This window comes from Myotis brandtii, unplaced genomic scaffold, assembly GCF_000412655.1.
Source record: "Myotis brandtii unplaced genomic scaffold, ASM41265v1 scaffold43, whole genome shotgun sequence".
Lineage (NCBI taxonomy): Eukaryota > Metazoa > Chordata > Mammalia > Chiroptera > Vespertilionidae > Myotis > Myotis brandtii.
In genome coordinates, this window is record NW_005366455.1 from 3,211,548 (window position 1) to 3,232,367 (window position 20,820).

Sequence of the window (20,820 nt, forward strand, 5' to 3'; positions counted from 1 at the left end):
GAAAGTGCCCCCCCTTTGACCATATTAAAAATTATGCATAGAAACAGCAAAGGAAAGCAAGGCGCTGAAAAGAGCCACATCGGACTGGTGTCAACTCATTATTCAGGACACCAGAGTCTCTGCTGCCTGGCAACCATCCTGCCACTGGATTTTCCTGTGGGCTCGGAAGAATGCACGAGAAACAACAAAGTGTGCAGGGACGGCCCCAAGTTCCTCAGCGCCCGAAGGGCGTCCTTGGGTTTGCCTCTGATTTCGATTTCGCTGCACAGTGAGGGCTGTTATCTAATGAGGCGGCAGCTCACCTGCGAGAGGAAAGGAAGGCGGTACATCTGCAGGGATTAGCTCCCCATGGGGAGCACCTGACCAGGCCACAAAGGCAGGTGTACACATTTTTGTCAAGCGGAAAACGGTCACAGCTGCCCACCTTCCCTCCATCACCATCTAGTCCAGTGGTTCTCAACCTTGGCTGCACATTAGAATCACCTGGGAGTCTTTTTAAAATCCTGATTTCTGGGCCTCATCCTCCTTAGTAACAAAGAAAAAGAATTTCCGGAGGATGAGGCCCAGAAATCAGGATTTTACAAAGACTCCCAGGTGATTCTAATGTGCAGCCAAGGTTGAGAATCACTGATCTAGTTTCAGTTCAAACGTTTTGCTTTCCTCCCGCCAAGATCCTGGTTTTCAACGTTAAATGCACCACCCAGGGCTCAGAGTGCTGGGGCTGAGGAAGGATGTGGCCTTCCTGCTACGCCTGAAATGTTTCTTATGATAGAGACAAAGTCAGGCACACAGGGGCGGGTCTAGGGCGCCCCCTGGAGGAAGGTAGAATTACAACACATGGATTACCCAGTCAGAATTGGTGATGGACCCCTGGCCTCAGCGTTCTCTGCTCAGGAAGACAAACTCCACTTTGGGTCTAAGACCCACTTCCTTTTGCAAGTAAGATTCCCCTCCCCCAAAGGATCAACATGTAGGAACTTTGGGTGACCGAAGCCATGTGGGGGACATTGAATTGCCTACTTAAAACATTTTCCTTAAACACTGGTTTGGAGAAATGAGGAAACATGCTACATGCCTTTGTGCTTTTAATGTTAAGGGAGTTAGAAAGGAGAAGATACACCTCATAACCCTTCCCTCATCTCCCACAGGCAATCTTGGGGTGACCTGCAGTTGGGGGCCAGAGGTGTTCAGAACGTTCTCCAGCTAAAGGGACTCAACGCTCCCAGGCGGGTGGATGGCTGGTTTGGAGTCTGGCTCTGTGGCAGACTTCAGGGCGCTATGCTGATGAGGCTGCGGTTTGCCAGGAAAGGAAGGTAATAGGTCAATAGGGTTAGAGCGCCTTCCCAGACAACAGCAGCAGCAATCCAACAGACATCAGAGCGGTGGAGGGATGCATGGATCGGGGAATGTACTCTGGACTAAAATTCAGATGCCCTGAAACGTGGTAATGGCCGGCACTTCGCCTCACAGTTATTCTGAAGAAGTGCTGGAGAGTCTGCGAGCTCGTACAGTGCGTCTACATACAATTGCAATAACGGTGCCCCCTGCAGGCGGACTCTACCTGCGCCAGGTGCCAAGGCTGGTGAGTGGCTGGGCTTTACAATGAAGACGCCTGGGCTTGGTCCCCAACGTGGGAGGAAAGAGCGCAGGTGCGGCTTCAGCCTGGCCTAGAGCCGGCCCGGTGCTGACCTGAACGCCCCCTTTGGTAGCTCCCACTTCTACCGCTTACTCACGTGTGTCTTTTCCCCAATTGGAAAATCAATGCCTGCACTATTTTTTATTAATCTCCCCCCCCACCCCAATTCTCCACAGAGTTGTCTCCTGTGAGATAATGAGAAACATATTTAAAGAGGCAGTAATTGCAAGTGTATTTGCCAGGCTGAACGGGCCTTCATCGGTACAGGCTCTGAGCCACTGGGAGAGGGGGCAACGTGAACGCACAGCATTTGAATCTGGAGAAACAATAAATTCAAAGAAGCCACGCGTGGGAGGAAGTAAGGAGAGTGGTTACATAGTGCGCAGCGCTCCTGCCCTTCCTGCCTGCAGATAGGTTAGCATATAACTGGGAAACATGGCCGGAACAGCCCCTACGCTGAGTGGGCGTCTCGTGTGTGGTGGGCCCTGGGCTATGGGCTTCCTGTGAATTATCCTGGTGACTTCTCTTGACTCTCAGGTAGGAGACCTGAGCATCTGAGAGCGTAAGTGATTTCCTCCTATTTTTCTCTGGAGGAAAGTGGAGGAGGAGGGCAGAGCAACACAGTGAAACCCTAGAGATGCCGCCAGTCAGAGGCAGGGCCAGGACCGAAGTGCGTGCTGGTGGCACCGGCCCAGCCCTGATGTTGAGTTGCACATGTAGGACATGGTCCCCTCATGCGTGCCCACACTGCTCCTGGCTCTCTGTGTTATGGGGCGGGGCTGAGCACTCGCCAGTCTCCTAGAGCCCCACAGGCACTGCCTGGCCCTGCACAGAGCGTGTGCAGACCGTTTTTGGACAGGACGCGGCCCCTCCCTCCCTGAGGACCGTCCCCCCCAGGCAGGTCCTCACGGAGTCACAGAGAAGTTTACGGCCGTCCTCCCGGAGCCAGGAAGCCCAGGTTTCCTAAAGCAATGTTTTGAAAGACAACAACGGTGAATCGTCTCAGAATGGAAAAACAAGGCTGGATGCAAGTAAGAACTGTTTGGGCCGGCCTGTCTGGGCAGTCCTTTTTGGACAGGTTGAAAATAAAGTGTTGGTGAAGGGGCATTTCAGATAAAAGGCTTATTTAATTTGGGAGATGAAACAAGCCAAAAAAAGTTGGCTCCTCTCGAAAAAGTTTACAGAAGATAGGGGAAGAATGTGGTGTGTTTGGAAAAAGAATGAAGAAAAAAGTTGGCTCCTCTAGAAAAGTTTACAGAAGATAGGGGAAGAATGTGGTGTGTTTGGAAAAAGAATGAAGAAGTATGAAATACCCCTGAGAAACGGCTCTTTGCATTTGCCTCTTGAGCAGGGCGTGGAGGGTCAGCGGAGGGTTTGTGCTGAGCTGGCAGGCACCATGCGAACCCTCATCTATCGAAAATGTTTTTTGTTTTTTTTTTACATAGGATATGGACTTATACAAAAAGAACCTTCTATGTTGCTGTTCTAATTTTGCTTAAAGATTTAAATCCAGGGGATTCCATGCTTAATGGGTGAATGTAGATTAAAAAAAAACACCAAACCCTGCAAAATTTGCATAAAGATGTAAAGTGCTAAAAATGTTTTTGTTTCCTTCCCTCTTAGATTCCATGCTTAATGGGTGAATGTAGATTAAAAAAACAAAACCCTGCAAAATTTGCATAAAGATGTAAAGTGCTAAAAATGTTTTTGTTTCCTTCCCTCTTTTTAAAAAATATTTTTATTGATTTTTAAAGAGAGAGGAAGGAAGAGGGAGAGATAGAAACATCAATGATGAGAGAGAATCATTCATCGGCTGCCTCCTGCACACCCCCCACTGGGAATCGAGCCCGCAACCCAGGCATGTGCCCTTGACCGGAATTGAACCCAGGACCCTTCAGTCCGCAGGCTGACACTCTATCCACTGAGCCAAACCAGCTAGGGCTCCTTCCCTCTTTTAACAAAACCACCTGAACTGTACCCTGTACTAGAGTTGTTGGAATAAAAGTTGTATCAATTGCATCAAAAAAATAACTAAGTGCAATGCCTCTCAATTCAGGTCTGTGGTTGGCCGGCTGACGTCTCGGGCACTTCTTATCCCTTCGGGGTCACTTATGTGACTGTCTGGCAACCACGCCGTGTCCTTTCTGTGCTTGGAGAGAGGAAGAGTCCAAGAAAGAATGTTCTCCCCTGAGAGAGTCGGCCGCTGGCCCCTGCTTAGATGGAAGGTGAACCTGCAGGAGGGGATGCGCCAGCCTTGTGCCAGGAGAGGCGACGTGCACAAGCGACCCTCACAGAGAATGCCTCAGTGTCCCCTCGGGCAGGCGCAGCAGCACACATCTGATCTGCAGGCTCCCTGGCTCAGCAACACCTAGGCTGCATCTGGCAGCCGGAGCTGGAGGGTGGGGGAGCCGGGAAGGAGCCACACAGCACAGCTGCCTATCTGCAGCCCTGGCAGGGCTGAGGAACACTTCTCTGCCTTTCATCGGAGGATTACCTGCATGAACACCATTTAACCCTCCCTGCGTCTCACAAGTGCTCCCAGCAGAGAGAGAGAGAGAGCAGTGGGAGGAAAGAAGCCAAGGAGAGCGGGACGTTGAGGCCAGCCCCAGGTCCTGTGCCCTGGGATGGGGGCCCTGCCACCGGTGGGCAAAGCCTCTGGGAGGCAGCCAACAGGGAAGGAGAGTGGGAATGGGAAGGGAGAGAGGGGCCTTAAAACCTGACGCACAGAGTCGAACCCCCGCCGGCTCTGTCTCTACCCCACATGGCTCTCTCCCCTGACTGCTCCCCTCCCTGCCCACGAGAGACGGCCCCAATGTTCACTTTCTGCTGGTTATTCGGGTGAAAACGGTGAGGACTTCTAGAAGGTGAAACCCAAGAGATGGGCCCCAGGACCCTCAGACCTGGTCTGAGACCTGCAACCCACATTCGTTGTCATTAACAGGAGACACTGACGCTCCTTTTAGCCTCCGTCAGTGGTGACATCCTTTCCCCAACGACCACCGCTCACAAGGGCACCCAGCCTGGGAGTTCCATGGGTCTCTCTCGGGGAGGGCACCAGACCCAGGCCCCGGGGTCTTCAAAGCCCACAGCCTCCAATGTGAACCCCGCCTCCCGCCTCCACTGTGAGCTGCTAAGAATAGCCACCTGGTCACCAACCACGGAACGCTGATTATGGGCTTTATATATTTTTACTGGCTTCTTTATTATTCTTTTTTCTTTTATTGAAAAAAGAAAGGATTGGTGAAGAGGAAACAATCCATCACCTTAATTACACCCCTTCCACCCCCCTTCTTCTTTACACAGATTTTCATTTGTTAAAGCTCAAATTCTAGAAAAAGATACACAACGGTAGTATGTTTATAGCCAGCGCTTAAAAAAGGAAAGAGAGAAAAGAAAAAAATAGCGCACACCCAGCTACATTGTTTAAAACGTGACTCATAACAACAGCAAAAAAAGTCTTTCTAAAAACCACGTGACAACTCGGCTTGTTCCTTCTCTCTCCTTGTCCCTTCCCCACACGTTTCTCTCTCCCCCCATGGCGTGTCCCTCCTCGTTACTGACTCACACCCTGCTGCACAATGACGGTGTACACACTAAGCAGGAAGCACTAGGCGACTTATAGAAAAAGAACATGTTTCGTGGCAAGAAACGAGTAAGAGGCGGAAAATGAAAACAGACTTCAAAATAGGAAAGATCAAGAGTAGCTAATAAGCCCGGGTCCGGGGGCCACTTTTACTGCATTTCCTTCAAGATTTACCCAGTACATTGGTCTCCCCTGTAAGGAATGAGAATGCTGCCGTCTCATGGTTAATTTATAATGGAAAAGAAAAACAACTCACATTCGAGAACACCTACTGACAATGTAAATGCCTGTGGTTAGCGGTGCTTTAGCATCCACTTTCCGCATCCTGCCTGCCCAAACCCAGTTTCTCTCTCTTGGTGCAAAGGCTGGTTTCATCCCCAGGCACTCATGCCCCCACCAGATTTGCCCCTGCCTGGACCAGGAGAGGGGCCGAATGCTGGTCGCTAGGTTCCACAGGGCAAACGGCCCTCCCTCCTCTCCCAAAGGGAAAGCTTTGTTGGAATCAGAGTTGCATACTGAGGTCCCCTGGGCCTCAGCCTCAAAGAAGGCTCTGGCCCTGGGTTCACTGGCTACCAGTTCGGAGCTCCGTGTCCAACTTGTCCATGGGATTGTCACTAACCATTCTCCATTCTGGGCCTGCTCTCGGCCAGAGGAATAGAGTCTCTGCTCTCCGAGACTTGGTTTCTTCCCTCCAAGGATGCTCTTTATCTCCCAAGACAGCAGCCAGGGGCCAACCCATGCCACCCGTGTCTGCCTTTGCTCAACCCCTAAACCAGCCCGTTGGGAGCGCTGGAAATTCTTACCTTGAAGTCATTAAGATCTGTGTTTATTTTGGCTAAATGAGTGGCGTGGCTCTGATGAGATTTCATTTATATATATATTTTTACAAGGGAACACAACTGGACGGTGAAGCTCCCTGGTAAACACAGCCTCAAGGAGCCCACATGTGCCTGGTTTGTTTATTCTCCTACGGAAGCCAAGCACTCCGCCACGGCCACGGCCTGTCCGTCACAGACCCGGGCCTGCGCGTGTGCACAGAGCACTGTCCCCGGCAGTGGCTGGATGCCTTTGCCCAGCCTCCCTGGGAGCTTCCAGTCTCAACCACCCATGAGAGTCCAGGGAAACTACAGAAGCAGGTTCCACGCCCCAGCACCAATTTACCTTGGGTCCTGAAGGTTAGACCTTGAATTCAACGGTACCCAAGCCCATCGGGAGTGAATTCCTCCCCACACTTAGATTCGCATGAACATCCATTTTACATCCAAAAAGCACCAACGCAGGCACGGGAATGCTCTTAATAACTTCAAAATGTGCAATGGGGGTGGGGATAGGGCTCAAGGGGGCAACGAAGGTGAGAAAGAAAGAGAAGACAGTATGTGTGGGTCTGTCATTCCCTGTTCGGCTCCCCCCCACCCCTTCCTGTCGTAGGCTGTGGGGGATGAGTGGCAAATTAGGCAAGCTGACTTCGAGCCAGAGAGCGCATCTAGGTGACAAACCGGGAATTCATCTCTTTGCAGCCACGAGCTGGACAGATTAATGGGAGTGAAGATAATGAGTCTAGACTCAGATAGAAAACTGACTTCCCTTATCTCTGAAGTGCTGTCACCTACGGGGTGAGGCCCAGCCAGTACAAACAGGGCCCAGCACCCTCAAGGCTGTCTGCACAGAGCAGGTTCTGAGAAACCCGTCCCTCGGTGCGGGTGAGGGCCTCTGAGGGTGCTCTCCACCAGGCCCATGAACTGGAGCGCTTCCTGTGGCTTCTAAATGTTTAGCACTGGGACCTGGGTGGGCACTTCAGCAGCGCCAGCCAACTGGATTGCCAAGAGCCCCACATGTGAGAGCCGCCGCGTTATAAAAGCCCAGGCGTAAAGAATGAGAATGCGGCTGTCTCATGGTCAATCGCCCCAGCATGGAGCCCCCTCACCCCCCCATGAGGCAAACATCCCTAAGTCTTCTCTCTTTGACCCGCTCTTATGTACTTTATTAGGGAGAAATGTCCGTTTCTGTGTTCCAGTCCTCTAAGTGCTCAAATCCCAGCCATCGAATGTGCCTTCCGATTCCCCTCATTAGACGCCAGCTCCTGAATTCTGCAACTTCTCCTCTTTAGGATGGATAGCTCCTCCCTGAACTGTCCTCCCGCACCACACTGCCTGCCCCTGTCGCTCGCCGGAGGTTAATTGAGACCGCTGCCTGGGTACCCTGGAGTTGGGACTGGGAAGAACCTGTCTTCAGGCTAAAATAAATCATTGCCACATCATTTCACTGTTAATTCACTCCCCATTTTTTTGTTGTTGCTGTTCAGTCTGCTCACAGCTTCTCCTTTCTCACCACTCACGCATTTTCTGCCTCATTGCTCCCCGTCGGACAATGCGAGGCTGAAAGGCTTATCTGTAACCTATTTGTCTCTATTAGAGGTTTCTAAACTTTAATTAAACAGGAGACAGGGAGGATCTCAATCCCCCTTTCCCAGCTTCTCCAGGCGTTGCTGGTGCCATCTAGCGGCGGGAAGGGGTGGCGTCTATGTTCTCTTAGGAGACTTGTTACATTTGGAGGTTTATTCTCTCCATCCAATTCACATCACATGAGGGGAAGGAAAAGGCATGCAAAAAAAAAAAATTTTTTTACCTTTAAAATTCTCACCTGCAAAAGCTGAGATGGGTTCTGGAAAAACAAACAGAAAACATTTTGCGTTAGATAAGGGGAAGAAAGAATCAGGGAACACAGAGCACGGCGTAGGTGACTTCCACTGACTGAGTTTGTTTATAATGCCCCTTGGAGAGTGTCCCAAGTCTTCCGCACGCCCCAGACTGTCTCACACACCATCATCATGGGGGCCGGGTGGGTGGGGAGAGCTTTGCAAAGTTGCTTTGGAACAAAAAGCCCTTTATGGAGTAACGGGTCCCAGAAGCATTGTAATCAGCCACTTACGGCTGATTACTTTCTCAGAGTCTGGATGACTCTGAGAGGCCCGGGCCTGAGAGCTGCCTGAAGGGACTGGGGGTCCCAGGTGCTCCTGACATCATCACGCGCACACGCCCGGGACTCATGTGCCAAGAAAAGCACTTGGCGAGTTACTACAGTCACCCTGCCGGCTGAAAGCGGGTTCCCTTCCTTCTCGGGATTCCCTCTGGCTTTTAGGAACGTCTGCGGCTGATGGAGGATGACCAGGGTGCCCCGGGGTGCATATGGGAGGTGGGCTGGCTGCGCTGTACTTCTGCTTAAGGGGACTGTCATGGTCCCTTCCCATACTGGCCACCTGGTGTGCCATGCTTCATCTTACGATAATTCTGGGAGCTTGGCCATTAGAGGCATTTGCTTCAAAGCCAAATCGAAAATGTTACTTCACATGCCATAGTTTGCCCTGCGATTCATTCATGCACAAGAACTGCCGGGTAATTATGCGATCACTCTGATATGGCACAGGTACTATTTTTGCTCACCACTGAAGGCTCCCATTAAATCCATCAAACCTCTCCAGCATGTAATTCTGACTGGCAGCTGTTCTCGTCCTCCAGCATTTTCTTTGCTGAAAGCGGGAGTCTGAGGATGGGGTCCCGGCACCCCCAATCTCCATATACTCAGCGCATGTCTATTTCTGAATGGGAACAGGGCTCGAAGGCGTCCCCTCATCAGACACCCCTACCTAAGACACAGCTACACTTACACCTCCCCTCCGGCACAGGCTGCCGCTGCCTCACCCACTGGGAAGCAACTGTGTCTGAGATGGTGTGCTGCCTCCTCTCGTCTATCCCAGCTCTTGGCGTCTCGTTTGGAAGAACCGCAAAGAGACGGATCACCACGTACCCATGCAGTTCTCCAGCGGGACGTCGGTGCTTATCCGGATGTCATCGATGGCGATTTCTCCGGAACGTCCTTTACCGATGACGCCCTCGAACACAATCTGGAAGCCAGAAGAACAGAGGCACGGTTAACTGAGCTCCCTGGGCCACCCAGTGCCAGGATTCCCAGCTTTCTGTTATTGGTTCAAGTCAAATGCATCTTTGAAGGGATTAAAATATGTATTACAAGGTGATGGACACAGTTGTCTAGTAACTGGAATGTATTGATGAAAAGAAACCCGTTCAGAGTATGTTTAAAGAAGGGTGAAATGTTCCCTAGCATTTTTGAGGTTCCTTCCTCATAAATCTTTCACAGGCCCAGCCCAGAGGTGTTTGGAAACTCAGGAGACCTGAGCAGGTGGGGGTAAGTGAGAAATATACAGTGTACAGGTTTGGATTGCCTTGGGGGTAACACTGTCTTACGGCTCCATTATGACAACTAGCAGGGAAATAGTTTACTGCGCACCTACTGTGCGCCAGGCACAAGGATAGCTACAAAACCTAATAGACAAGCCCCTCTGAGAATCTCACAGGTGAGACAAAAATGCAAACAGCTACTGACAATACATTGCATTGATGTTTATCAGCAGGAATGTGGTTGGGGTGGGGAGGAACTCGGGATCCCTTACAACACACAGGCGCCCCTCTGCTCCCTGGACTTCCCCTCCCCTCCCCCTCCCCCTCCCCAGGTTCTCTCCGCACACTAGCACATGTCCTCTGGCAAGCGAAGCGAGCAGTTGGCTGCCTCACCAGCCATCTGTTGCTGCTTCTCGTCTGGGGAGGAGCAGGTTAATGCTTTGGCTGGTTCTTAGTCACCTCTTCCACAGTGTGTCACCTCTACCCAAGCTTCAGCCACAGCTGCACATACCCATCTGTGCCTCAGTCTCTCGCTCTGTGGGGCTGAGATAATGGAACTCAACTCCTGGAGCCTCGGGGAGAGAAACCACTCGTTTAGTTTAGAGCCGGGTCTCTCTGGTCTGCTGGCCACCAAGCACACACAGCAACCCTTCCCCTTCCTGTGCTCGCACTGGGGCTGGGACAGGCCTGGGAGGTTGCTCCCCTCGCCCCACCCCGCCGCCCCGGAGTCTGAGCGGCTCCACAGGCCTCTTCCCTGGGCGTGGAGGGTTTGTTTGTGTTTATTTCCCTGGCTTGTGTGTCCCTTTGTCAGCCTACCGGATAGCAATCTAAACTAAAATGGAGAGAAGAAACATTTGCTGGAGAAGATTTCAGCAATATAAAAGGCAATAGGAGGAACAAAGAACCAAGTCTGGGTGTAGAGATAGGCACACTCTGAATAACAAATAAGAGTGTCATTTAGTTGCCATGGCAACGTGAGAAACACAATGAAAACAGCAGCTTAACCACGTTCCCTAATGATGAATGGGCGCAGACAGCCCTTTGAAATATTGAAATACAGATCACAAGGACACCCGCGGAGGCCCGCACCGGCTCCCGCCACCACCCCACCTGATACTCCATGTCGTAGCTGGGCAAGATGATGCGCCCGTGCTTCCACTCGCTGCCCTGGTCCTCGCGGATGACCCAGAGGAGCTTGCTCTCCTGGCTGGCTTCGCGCACCACCTGCAGCGCCACCCCGCGGCCGCCCGTGGCCTGGTACTGGAACTCCATGCACACGGGGCTTTGGGGCAGGTGCACGGGCGGGCTGATGAGCCTCGCGTACTGGCCCTCTCTCCGCCCGTCGCTCTGCAGCCGCAAGAAGTTCCTGTCATCTGCGGGGGAACAAACCAAACAGGGGTTCCTGGTAAACACCTGGGAAAGACACCCGTTTGCAGCTGTTGCCCCTCCCGAGAATAGCTGGGGCCCGAGTTTGAGTGTCTTGTTTTCTCAAGTCCTGGCTCTCCAGGCCCCACCTCCCTTCCTTATGGCTCCTTCAGGGCCTTGATTCAGATACTGGGTCCTCTTGAGGCCCTTGAGTCTTTCTGTCTAGCCAGTCCCTCCTGCCTATTCCTCGGCATCACTGTCTTTGAGCCACTTTTACAGAGGGCACCTGGCAGGGCTGGCCCGATGTCTCGGCTGGTTGTGTCTACTTGTCTTCTCTCCCTAGACCCTAAGAGGCCAGACCCGCATCTTCTTCATCACTGGCTTACCCAAGGGGCCAACGCAGTCTACTGCGCCACATTGCAAGGGGGTGAGGTGGCTGCTGGACTAGAGGCTGGTGCTGGCCAGGTGGTTTATGCTCCGAGCCTTTGTCATCTTGGCTGGGCACTGTCCAAATGCAAAACATTTAAAACCTTCTGTCTCCACCAGCGTTACTCAAAGGTGCCTGGGCGACCGTAAATCAGAAGCCTAGTGTCAGCTTCGAGAGAACAGGGGATGATGGCTGAGTGGGGGTGATTCTCGGGCTCCACCCCCTTCCCGGCCCGACATGGGGAGGCCTGAACTTGGCCTTTCCCACACACTAGGCCAACACAGCTCCAGGGAACACAGGCGCTGCCATCATCACGGACGAAGGCTATGTGTTTAGTACAGGACATACACATGTTGGAAAGTTAAGGTTTCTCCCATCCAAACGTTCAGAGGATGGGCCTTTTAGCTGATGAGTTTTCAAATACATCAGACATGATGTGAAAGACTGAGTTCCTCTCCCCCTTCACAGACCTCAGGCCCTGCAGACACAGGTGTGGGACCTGCACCTGCAAATCCAGCTCATGCGGGGGGAGGGGGGTTCTGGCCACACGTACAGAGAGCGAGGTGGCCCATGAGGAGAACCCTCACTGGCTCCTGCTGGCCCTGAAACCGCTCGGGCTGGTCACTTCCGCAGGAGGGCAGGGACCCTTGCCGCACGCACCCCGCACGTCAGCCACCTCGGGGTCGTGCTAACGGGAGACATGCACAGACTTTCTCACTCAGCAGGGTCTGTGAGCACCTGGGGCTTGTTGGGGAAGGACAGGCCAGGACTTCAGAGCTCAGAAACCACTGGCTTACTGTTGTTACTCCTGCTGATGTCATGTTTCTCGTGAGAGCTGAGCCTGCGGCAGTCCCACCATCAGAAACAGCCCCTGCCTCCCCTCCTCCAGTCACCTCCCGTCTCTTCTCTAAGCCCCTCTGGGTAGAGCCTCCGGATTATGGCTCTAGAAGCTCCCCCGCCCTGAATCAAATGAGAGCGGCTTAGGATGCATAGTTGGGATTCCACTTTGTGTCTCCTTAACCAGGGAAAGCCATGTCTGTCTAACACCCCACAACATGAGACCTCTCCAAGGCCAAAGTCAGCACAGAGACCCAGGCAGCTGCCTGCAGCCAAGATTGTTAATGACGGTGATCTGTGGAGGGAGGAGACACCCGTGCCACAACCAGACACGCAGTGCGCTTCTAACCTATGCTTCTCCCATCAGATCTCATTACCGCCGCTGTTAATGATAATAATTATGTCACATCTGCATAATGCTGTACAGGTTACAAAGCATGTTTGTATGCGTTATTCCATTTAATCCTTGCCATATGCGCGTGAGCTCGGTTTGCTTCATCTTACTTTGCACAGGATGAAAAACTGAGGCTCGGAAAGGTTCAGGTGACTTGTCCAAGGCAGAGAGGCCACCAAGTAGCAGAGCCGGAAGGTGTTCCCACCTTCACACAGCACACGCTCCACTTCAGCGGTGCCCAGGGACCCTGCCCCAACCCTGGCAATCAGTCACACCCTATGCAAGGCGCTTCCCACTGGGCCTGCTCCTCTTCCTCCTCTTACCTGTAACGCCTCCCTCCCTGACCAATCCTCAGAGCCCACCTGTTGGGCTAGTCTTTCTCCTAACCCTCCTGGCACATTTCAACATTAATACCTCCCTCCTCTGAACAACTCGAGCATTTACAGACCGTACTACTCGTTGTACCTTGTGTTTAAAAAGACTGGAGGCCATTTTTTTTCATGCATTTCAGCACATAAACACCGGCTGCCTTCTACTAAAATTTAACTGTTTCTTGTGTGATTTTATTATCTCCCCAGTTAGATAAACAGGTCCTGGTATCACACACATAAGGCTTAATAGGGCTTCTTCTCACTGGCCCCTAGATAGTGACATGTCTACGTCACTATTAAAAAATAAATGTTGGCCGAAGCCGGTTTGGCTCAGTGGATAGAGCGTCGGCCTGCGGACTGAGGGGTCCCAGGTTCGATTCCGGTCAAGGGCATGTACCTGGGTTGCGGGCACATCCCCAGTGGGGGATGTGCAGGAGGCAGCTGATCGATGTTTCTCTCTCATCGATGTTTCTGACCCTCTGTCTCTCTCCCTTCCTCTCTGTAAAAAATCAATAAAATATATTTAAAAAAAAATAAAATAAATGTTGTTCCCATGAATGACTGAATGACACACACATGGGTAAAGAATGATAGGAGGCTATGTATTGGAACTAAGAACAGAGGGAGAATCAGCTAGCCTCTGGCGATCCCTCAGACTCATGAAATATCTTCACCATACCTCCCCCTCCCCCGCCACCGCCCCTGCCCGGGCCAATAGCCCTTTTCAAAAGTGAGGTGAACTAACAAGAGCAGGGGGACCTGTGGACGTCCCAGCCCCGGAGCCACAGGTGAGAACCCCCCAAATGCTCCCCCCGCTGCAGTCCATTCCAAGCCCTGACTGTCTCCACCTGATACAAAGGCAGCCAGATTTCCGAGACTTATTATTCAGCCTTCCTCCTTCGCAGTTTCACAAATAAGACCCCCTTGCCGCCTGAAAATTGCTTGGCAGAGATACTGTCACTTGTGTGAATTTACATTAAGCGGCAGGGGAATCGCGGCATAATGGGTAGGATTTAGGAAGTAAAATGTGCGAGGAGGTGTAGAGAGCAGGGCTGGCTGGGTGTTACCTGGGTCTGTTGCACTTACCCATCCTGTTGCTAAAACTTCGGCACAATGAGGCCAAAGGTTTCACAGGCTGCTCCTCCCACGGCCCAAATTCAGCCCCTTCCTCTCCCCTCCCCCACCTCACAATAAGATGATAATCGCTATGCATGATTTAAAGGGCCACTGGAAGACCAGGGAGTTAATGCTGGTGGCGTGCTAAGCACGAGCAGCTGAGGGATCATAATTCAGTGCTGACATCTGAGCTAATCCACTGGTTTGCAGAATCTCGAGACAAGCAGGCCTCTGAATTTCACTGAGTTAAATCGTTTGTGCCCCACTTGTCTGTTAAGTGCTATGAGCTCGAGGGGAGAAAGATGATATGTAAATTTAGGGAATTAGCAGTAGACATCAGTCAGAGGGACGCTGGGCTGCAGAATGTCCCTGCCTGCCTGTCACTGAGAGGCCTGATTAGAACCAGGACATCATGCAGGAATGGCCGAGACCAGGAAAATCCAGGGAGGGGGAGAGGAGAAGCAGGGGGAAGGGAGCCGATGTTAACTGAGCACCTACTATGTGCTAGATATTACACTGGAGGCTTCATCTGCCTATCTTATGGAATCTTCCCTGCGAAATAAGGATCATTTTCTTCATTTTTACCAACAAAAGAAAGTGAGGCTCAGAGAACTGAAGTGGTGTGTCTCAGACCCCAGCTACAGAGTGGGTGATGGAAGCTATGAGCCCTGATCAGTCTGAGTAAAATCACCTGAGCATGGCCTCGCACCTGGGCTGGAACCCTAGCCTAATCCTCACTCATCTGCTAAAGCCTCAGTCTTCCCATCTGTAAAATGGGTGTAACAACATCATTACTGCATAGGGTTGTGAGGAGGAACTGGAACAAGCCGTGCACAATGCTTTGCACATGGTAAGAGCTTGATATAAATTATGGCCTTTTATCACTACTACTATGGCTGGAACAGGGACATGGTAAGAGCTCGATATAAATTATGGCCTTTTATCACTACTACTATGGCTATCCACACTGCCTCCTATGCTTGCCTTTTTGTTTTTAGAAAGAAAAATGGTTGGAAGAGCACTAATAACTTGGGAAGACCAATCCAAGACTCAAAGAGAAGGATGGTTTGGCCTGAGGACAGTAAAAATGTTTTTAGGAATAAGATGGTTCCCAGATCCATCATCCTAATCCCCAAAACTGGGCAGCCCCAAATTGTGCATCATGCACGATTTACCACGTATCTGTGTGTGAACCTGTGCTAGATGAAATAAAGTAACAAATGATCCTGGAACGCGAGGGGGGCTCATGAGACGGCTTACAGCAGGCCAGCCCAGCCGTCCAGAGGAACGAGGCCGAAACATCCAGAACAGCTGTCCACCCTTTGCTTTAAACTTCCCAGGGAAGGAGTTCCCACAGGCCATGTGGGCAATGTGTTTCCTGGGTCGCAACCCTAACTGTCAGGAACTTCTTAAATTCAGTTTTACATTTTCCTGCTGTCACTTTAGACACATGTCCTCCTTCCATCCCTGATGGAGCACAGCCCAAGATCTGTCTTCTGACTTAGAAACACTGTCACTTGTGAAGAATGGGAGACCCTTAGTCTTTGCTTCCTCAGGAAACACAACCCTTGCTCCTTTAAACATCCACTTTGCAGGCCTTTAGGTACAGGGCGGGGGGTCTCCACTGACTCTTCTCTAAGCGAAGTGTCTCTGTTCCTTTAAGTCAGGGCACCCACTTCAGTGCCACAATGAAGCACACGTGTGAAAGTGAAGTTTGTTCGCAAACACAGAGGGACTGCTAGGCACACACTGGCTGCTGATGACCAGATAGAGCAAAGGGTTGGCATGGCATGGCATGGGGGCGGGGGGGGGCTACCTTAGTGATTTCCTTGGACTTTAAGGACGAGCCCTTTAAATTGCTGACAATTGACTAGCTGAGAACCACCCGTGACTGGCGGCTGTCTTCTTGTTCTCCTACCTGGTGGCGGGGATGCTGGCAATGGATAGCTTCCCACAGAAAGACAACGGGAAGGAAATAGGTTCAGTTGTTGAAAGAGAATGAAGAAATAATGTCCCTGAGATACAATCCCTCTTCTCCCAGACCTGACACGCTTGGGAGGCGTTTGGGGAGGGTCCCTGACTCCAAACATCTGCTGTTGCCCTCGACGCAGGGAAAACCCCCACGTGGGAATGAACAACGGGAGTTCGGAAGGGCAGGGAGGAAGCGCAGAGGACAGGGTCCTCAGGCGTCTTAACCTGCGGCCGCCTCTGCAAGGGGCCTCCTGATACTTCACCTGGCGATTTACGGCCACAGCTGGCTTCAGCTGCACGAGTGCTTTGTGAGCACGTGACAGCATCTGGCCCAACAGCCATGGAACCACGGCGTCCCCACCTTACCAAACCCTGAAATAAACCACCAGGTGGGTCCTCCTGGCTATCACAAAGCCAAGCACGCCATCTGTCCAGTGCGCGCCTCTCCTGGCTAGCTTTGCGCCCTCCTGCTAGAGCCACCATCTGAAAGAATATTTAGTGCTGCAGGAGACGCAGGCTCTTTGTACAGGTCATGCTTAAAACATGAGTCAGCCCCTCGGCTGGCCTCCCAAGGTCAGTCTGTCTCGCTGAGGTCCTCAGATTAACAACCAGCGAAAGGAAACACTGACGTTGGATGAACTCAGCAGGATGTTCTCAAGGTTTACAGCTGACCGTTTTGTGGACAGTTTGGGATGTCAGGCCCGGTCTTTGCAGGAGCCTCCCTGAAGCTGTTTTGGTATGTCAGCGTTCAGGAAGGTTTTGCAATGGAGGCGGTCTTGCTATCACCCCACCCCTGTGTTATTTATTCACACACTGCCGGGGACTCAAGCAATGATGCCTTTAAAAAAAAAAAAAAAAGGAGTAATTGCTTCTCCTCTCTACTGCTGTCTTTTCCGCAAAGCCGAAGAAGTGTTTCCACCTCCTTAATGAAGGACCTCTATGCTTCTTTTTCCAGTTGAAGTTATTGCTTGAATATTGGCTTTCTTTTAGCCAAGCTGTTCCTGGTCTTTAATTATCTGTCATGATTTAAGCCCGAGAAGTTCCCGTCTCAGTATCTGCAGTGGCTGCAGAGCCCCAGCCAAGCCACAGCAACCTCTTTCTCAGGGCAAGTCAAGCTAAAGCCAATCCCGTGTCTGCTGCCGTTGGTCCCATCTCTGGGGAAGGTCTTTCGAGCTCAGAGAGTTGCTTTCTAATTCATGGAGTCACCAGTAGTTTTCTGACAAAGATCACGCCCATCACAAGCCAGTTCACGCATCAGTTATTTCCTTTGATTTCTCTGCAACCATCGCCCACCATCCTGGCCCACACTTAATCTTGTCATGCGTGTCCCACAGTTTTGGTCTTCCATTCTAATGGAGTTCACTCAATGGCCCGGTCTGCCCCCAACAGCCCATGTCTACCATGTACATTTGGTGGGATAGACACCAGGTGTAAAATTCAAACATTGCCGAACATGGTATCCCTGATTCACTCTCACTTGAGATTGTTTTTGAACCCAGAGGAAAGGTTCTGTTCTCTCAATCCAATAAACATGAATGCAAGACAACCAAAGCTGTCCTTTCCTACTGGTATACCATTCCATGTAGGCTCTGCCCGTTTTCTTTATATCACGTCCACGATTTGAACTTACTGAAATGAAGTCACACTGTACCCACCCTTCATGAGGTCAACAAGCGTGTACAAGAGCACACACACCCGAGGGAGACCACACACATCTGAGGGTTCTGAAGCTGACCTGGCATCGTACCCGTGTCTCCAGTTTTTTTGTCTCATTCCTGACAACAATAATAATGACAAAAACAATTAGTATTCTTCCTATTATGGGTATTGCTTAGGATTGATTTAGGATGCTCTTTTTGATTGAATGAAATAGTCCCTACCCTATCCAATGCTGTGTTACTTGCTTACTTTATTAAGGTTACACACTGAGGTAAAACGAAACAATGAGCCAAATACCAGCCATGGACCACTCCCATCAAGGGATAATATGGATGGCACATCCCCCTAATCACTTGCTTCTTGCTTTGCACCAAACCAAGGAGCAACAGCAGCAGCAGCGAGGGTCCCAGAGGTCACCCTCAGGTCAATGCCTGATGGTGCTGGAGCAGCGGTCGCCAGGGCAACGTGATGACGAGCATGCCCTATACCTGCACTGTCCCAGGCAGCATGGCTCTCGTGCCCTTGAAACATGGCTGGGTGAAGAAGGAACCAGAGTTTTAGCTGTATTTAATTTTAATTAAATTAAAATAGCCACACATGGCTAGTGGCTGCCCTATTGACCAAGGGCCATCTCAAGGACTTTTTGGCCTCATTCTTTAAAGACCTAAATCTGATGTTCCTCAAAACTCCCACTAGGGGACACTTTCTGTGTTCTCATAGCGACAGAGAAAAGGCAGAGTGGCTTTGGGCGACCCTGGGACGGGCTCCTCTGTAACCAGCAGGGGTCAGTGAATTGGGAACAGGGTCCCCAGGGACAGGCTTCCCAGGGACGGGTGTGAACACACTCCAGGCTTCTGAGCACAAGCAAAGAGCTAAAAAAAGAAATTCCAAGCGGCTTGAAAGACTATCTTGAAAAACAAAAACAGTGGAATGGAACCAGTGGGTGTCCTGTCAGCCTTAAGCAACCACCAGCGCTGGCCAAAAGAACAGAACTAATTGCTTACTTAAAAGGAAAAGAAAAAAAACAACACAAGAAAAAACACACAAAACAAAACATGAGAAAAGAACTAAATCAGAAAATATCTAAGGAATGTAAGTCGTTTCCACAGACACTTCTAACCAAATGGCCTGTGTATGCTATTTCAACATGGCTATTTTCTTTCCTGCCTTCTTTTTCCTCCGGACTCGACAGAGACACCTCCTTTCTTAAATGTAATTACTTGTGTTTACCCATCGAATGAGGGGATAAAACATATGGCGCACTTCTCTTAAGAGCGGGGTGGGCTCCTCTCTGTGCAGTGGTGACCTGTGGGGGACACAGCCACTTTCAGGTCTGACTTGGAAGGTCTGGCCACTCTGATCCCATTAGCATTTACCCTGCCCCTAACCAAGCACAGCTGTTTCCTCTCTCCCAACTGCTCCCCTCGGGGGCCCTTTTTTTTTGAAGAAGAAGAAGAAGAAAGGAAGGACCACCCTGAACAGAAAGGGCTTTCTCTCCTCTCCTACTTAAAGCCTGAGACCCAGTTTTGCCAGGAGAAGGAACATGGGAAATACAGCACATGCTTTTGTAAGTCATCAGCGGGCAGAAGGAAGGGCTCTGAAGACAATATTATGATTCTGTTTTCTGGAGGCAAGTTACAAGTGCCACTTTTCCAAACTTCAGGGCTTCCTCTGGAGGAGGAAAATAATTATTTTCTTTCTCAATATCTTAGGGGAAAAACACCACTAGATCAAGTAGTTCCTTATGGCCCTAATTTTCCTTCTGTCCCCATCCAGCCAGCCACAGGTTGGAATCCTGCCCGCTTTGCGAGCTTGCTCCAAAGAGCCCTACCAACCGCAGGCTGCGATGCATCAGCCGAGTGAGGCCAAGGACTAGAATTCCCAACCAGTAACCAGGGCACTCAGGGACGGGGCAAGGGCTGGGCCAGGGGGAGGCAGAAATGAGCAAGCAATGGGCAGGGGTAAAGGCCAGGGTCAAAGGGAGAGTCACAGAAGCTCTCCCTGAAGTGTCCCCTGCTAATTGGTGGCCTTGCAGCCTGGCCTGGGAAGGCCTCAGACATTCTTAGAGAACATCTGCTCAGAAGAGTGCAAGGGAAGAGGCTGAATGATTGGACAGGACCTGAAGATGAATGCTGGGTAAGAGCCAGTAAAGGTCTCCATGCTGTATCAGCCACATCCCTTTATTCAAACTGCCTCTGCCAAGCTCCCCTCTTACACACACGTGCGTGCATATAAATCACACCCACACACACAGATCTATAGACACAGGCACAGAGATTCATGCACAAAACACACGCACAGGCATATACATATTTATCAATACATCTACATCTGCACATAAAAACACATGATATATGCATATATACACACACACACACACAAAACAAACACCTTGAGAAATAAACATACATACACATATGTACCCACAAATACACACATGTAAACACGAGGCATACACACACACACTCAGACACATACCCTACAAATCTTTAAGATAAAAAGTGGGGGGTTGGGAGAACAACCAATTAATTGGGCCAAGTCTCAAAGGAGAGGAAATAAAATGAAAAATCCAGGCTGGGTTATAAAAATAAGTATTTTTTTTCCAGCGTGCAGGAGGCTCATTATATTAATTAAACATTATTGCAGTGAAGGAGAGGAGGGAGGGTGATTAAGGCTGGGACCGGGTAAGTGCTCTCTCCCGTTGCCCGCGGCTGTGCCGATCCTCAGATATTAATCTCTCCGAGCACTCGAACGCTGAAGAGATAAACACTTGAAATATGAAAATGTTTTTCTCTAGAGCAGACGCTGTGACCCTCTGGGAAAGCAAGTGCAGGCCGTGTCGGGAGGCGGCCGCAGCGCCCTCCCGGCGTCTGTCCTACTGCCTCCCCTGGGGACAGGGGACACTGCCAGTTCTTGCAGTGAGGGGCAGGGGGCAGCTCCGGGGGACCCTGCAGAAGGGGCGGTCCCTTCTCCCTTTATTCTCTAGCCAGGCAGCATTTAATCTGCTAATTTCTAGAGTGAACCCCTTTCCTCTTGGGTGCTTTTGCAAGCCGGTTGTTAAACGCAAGCACTATTAAAAATTAAATGATAGAAAGTTACAAGTAAATAAATGAGATTACAAACTCAAGATAATAAATTCGTTAAAACTCAACACTTCCTAATTATTTTAATATGATTTACTGGTACCTATGCTCCCAAGGTTATTTGCATGTATCTCATCTGCCTGAGGGGGAAACTACGGGGTGCTGTGTTCTGCCCCCACCCC

General features: G+C 50.7%; 1 protein-coding gene across 4 annotated transcripts in view; it reads right to left on the minus strand.

Annotated features, from left to right (window-relative positions):
- Window positions 1-20,820, minus strand: part of NRP2 (neuropilin 2) — a 123,128-nt gene that overhangs the window by 23,441 nt on the left and 78,867 nt on the right. For 2 of the 4 annotated variants that reach the window (XM_005874235.2, XM_005874239.2), the window contains exons 13-15: window positions 10,526-10,788; window positions 9,024-9,120; window positions 7,860-7,880 (exon numbers count right to left, since the gene is read on the minus strand). In XM_005874235.2, coding sequence (XP_005874297.1) covers window positions 7,860-7,880; window positions 9,024-9,120; window positions 10,526-10,788 — 381 coding nt within the window. Of the gene's footprint in view, window positions 1-7,844; window positions 7,881-9,023; window positions 9,121-10,525; window positions 10,789-20,820 lie in introns of all 4 variants that reach the window. The other 2 variants (XM_005874234.2, XM_005874237.2) reach the window with 1 other exon arrangement.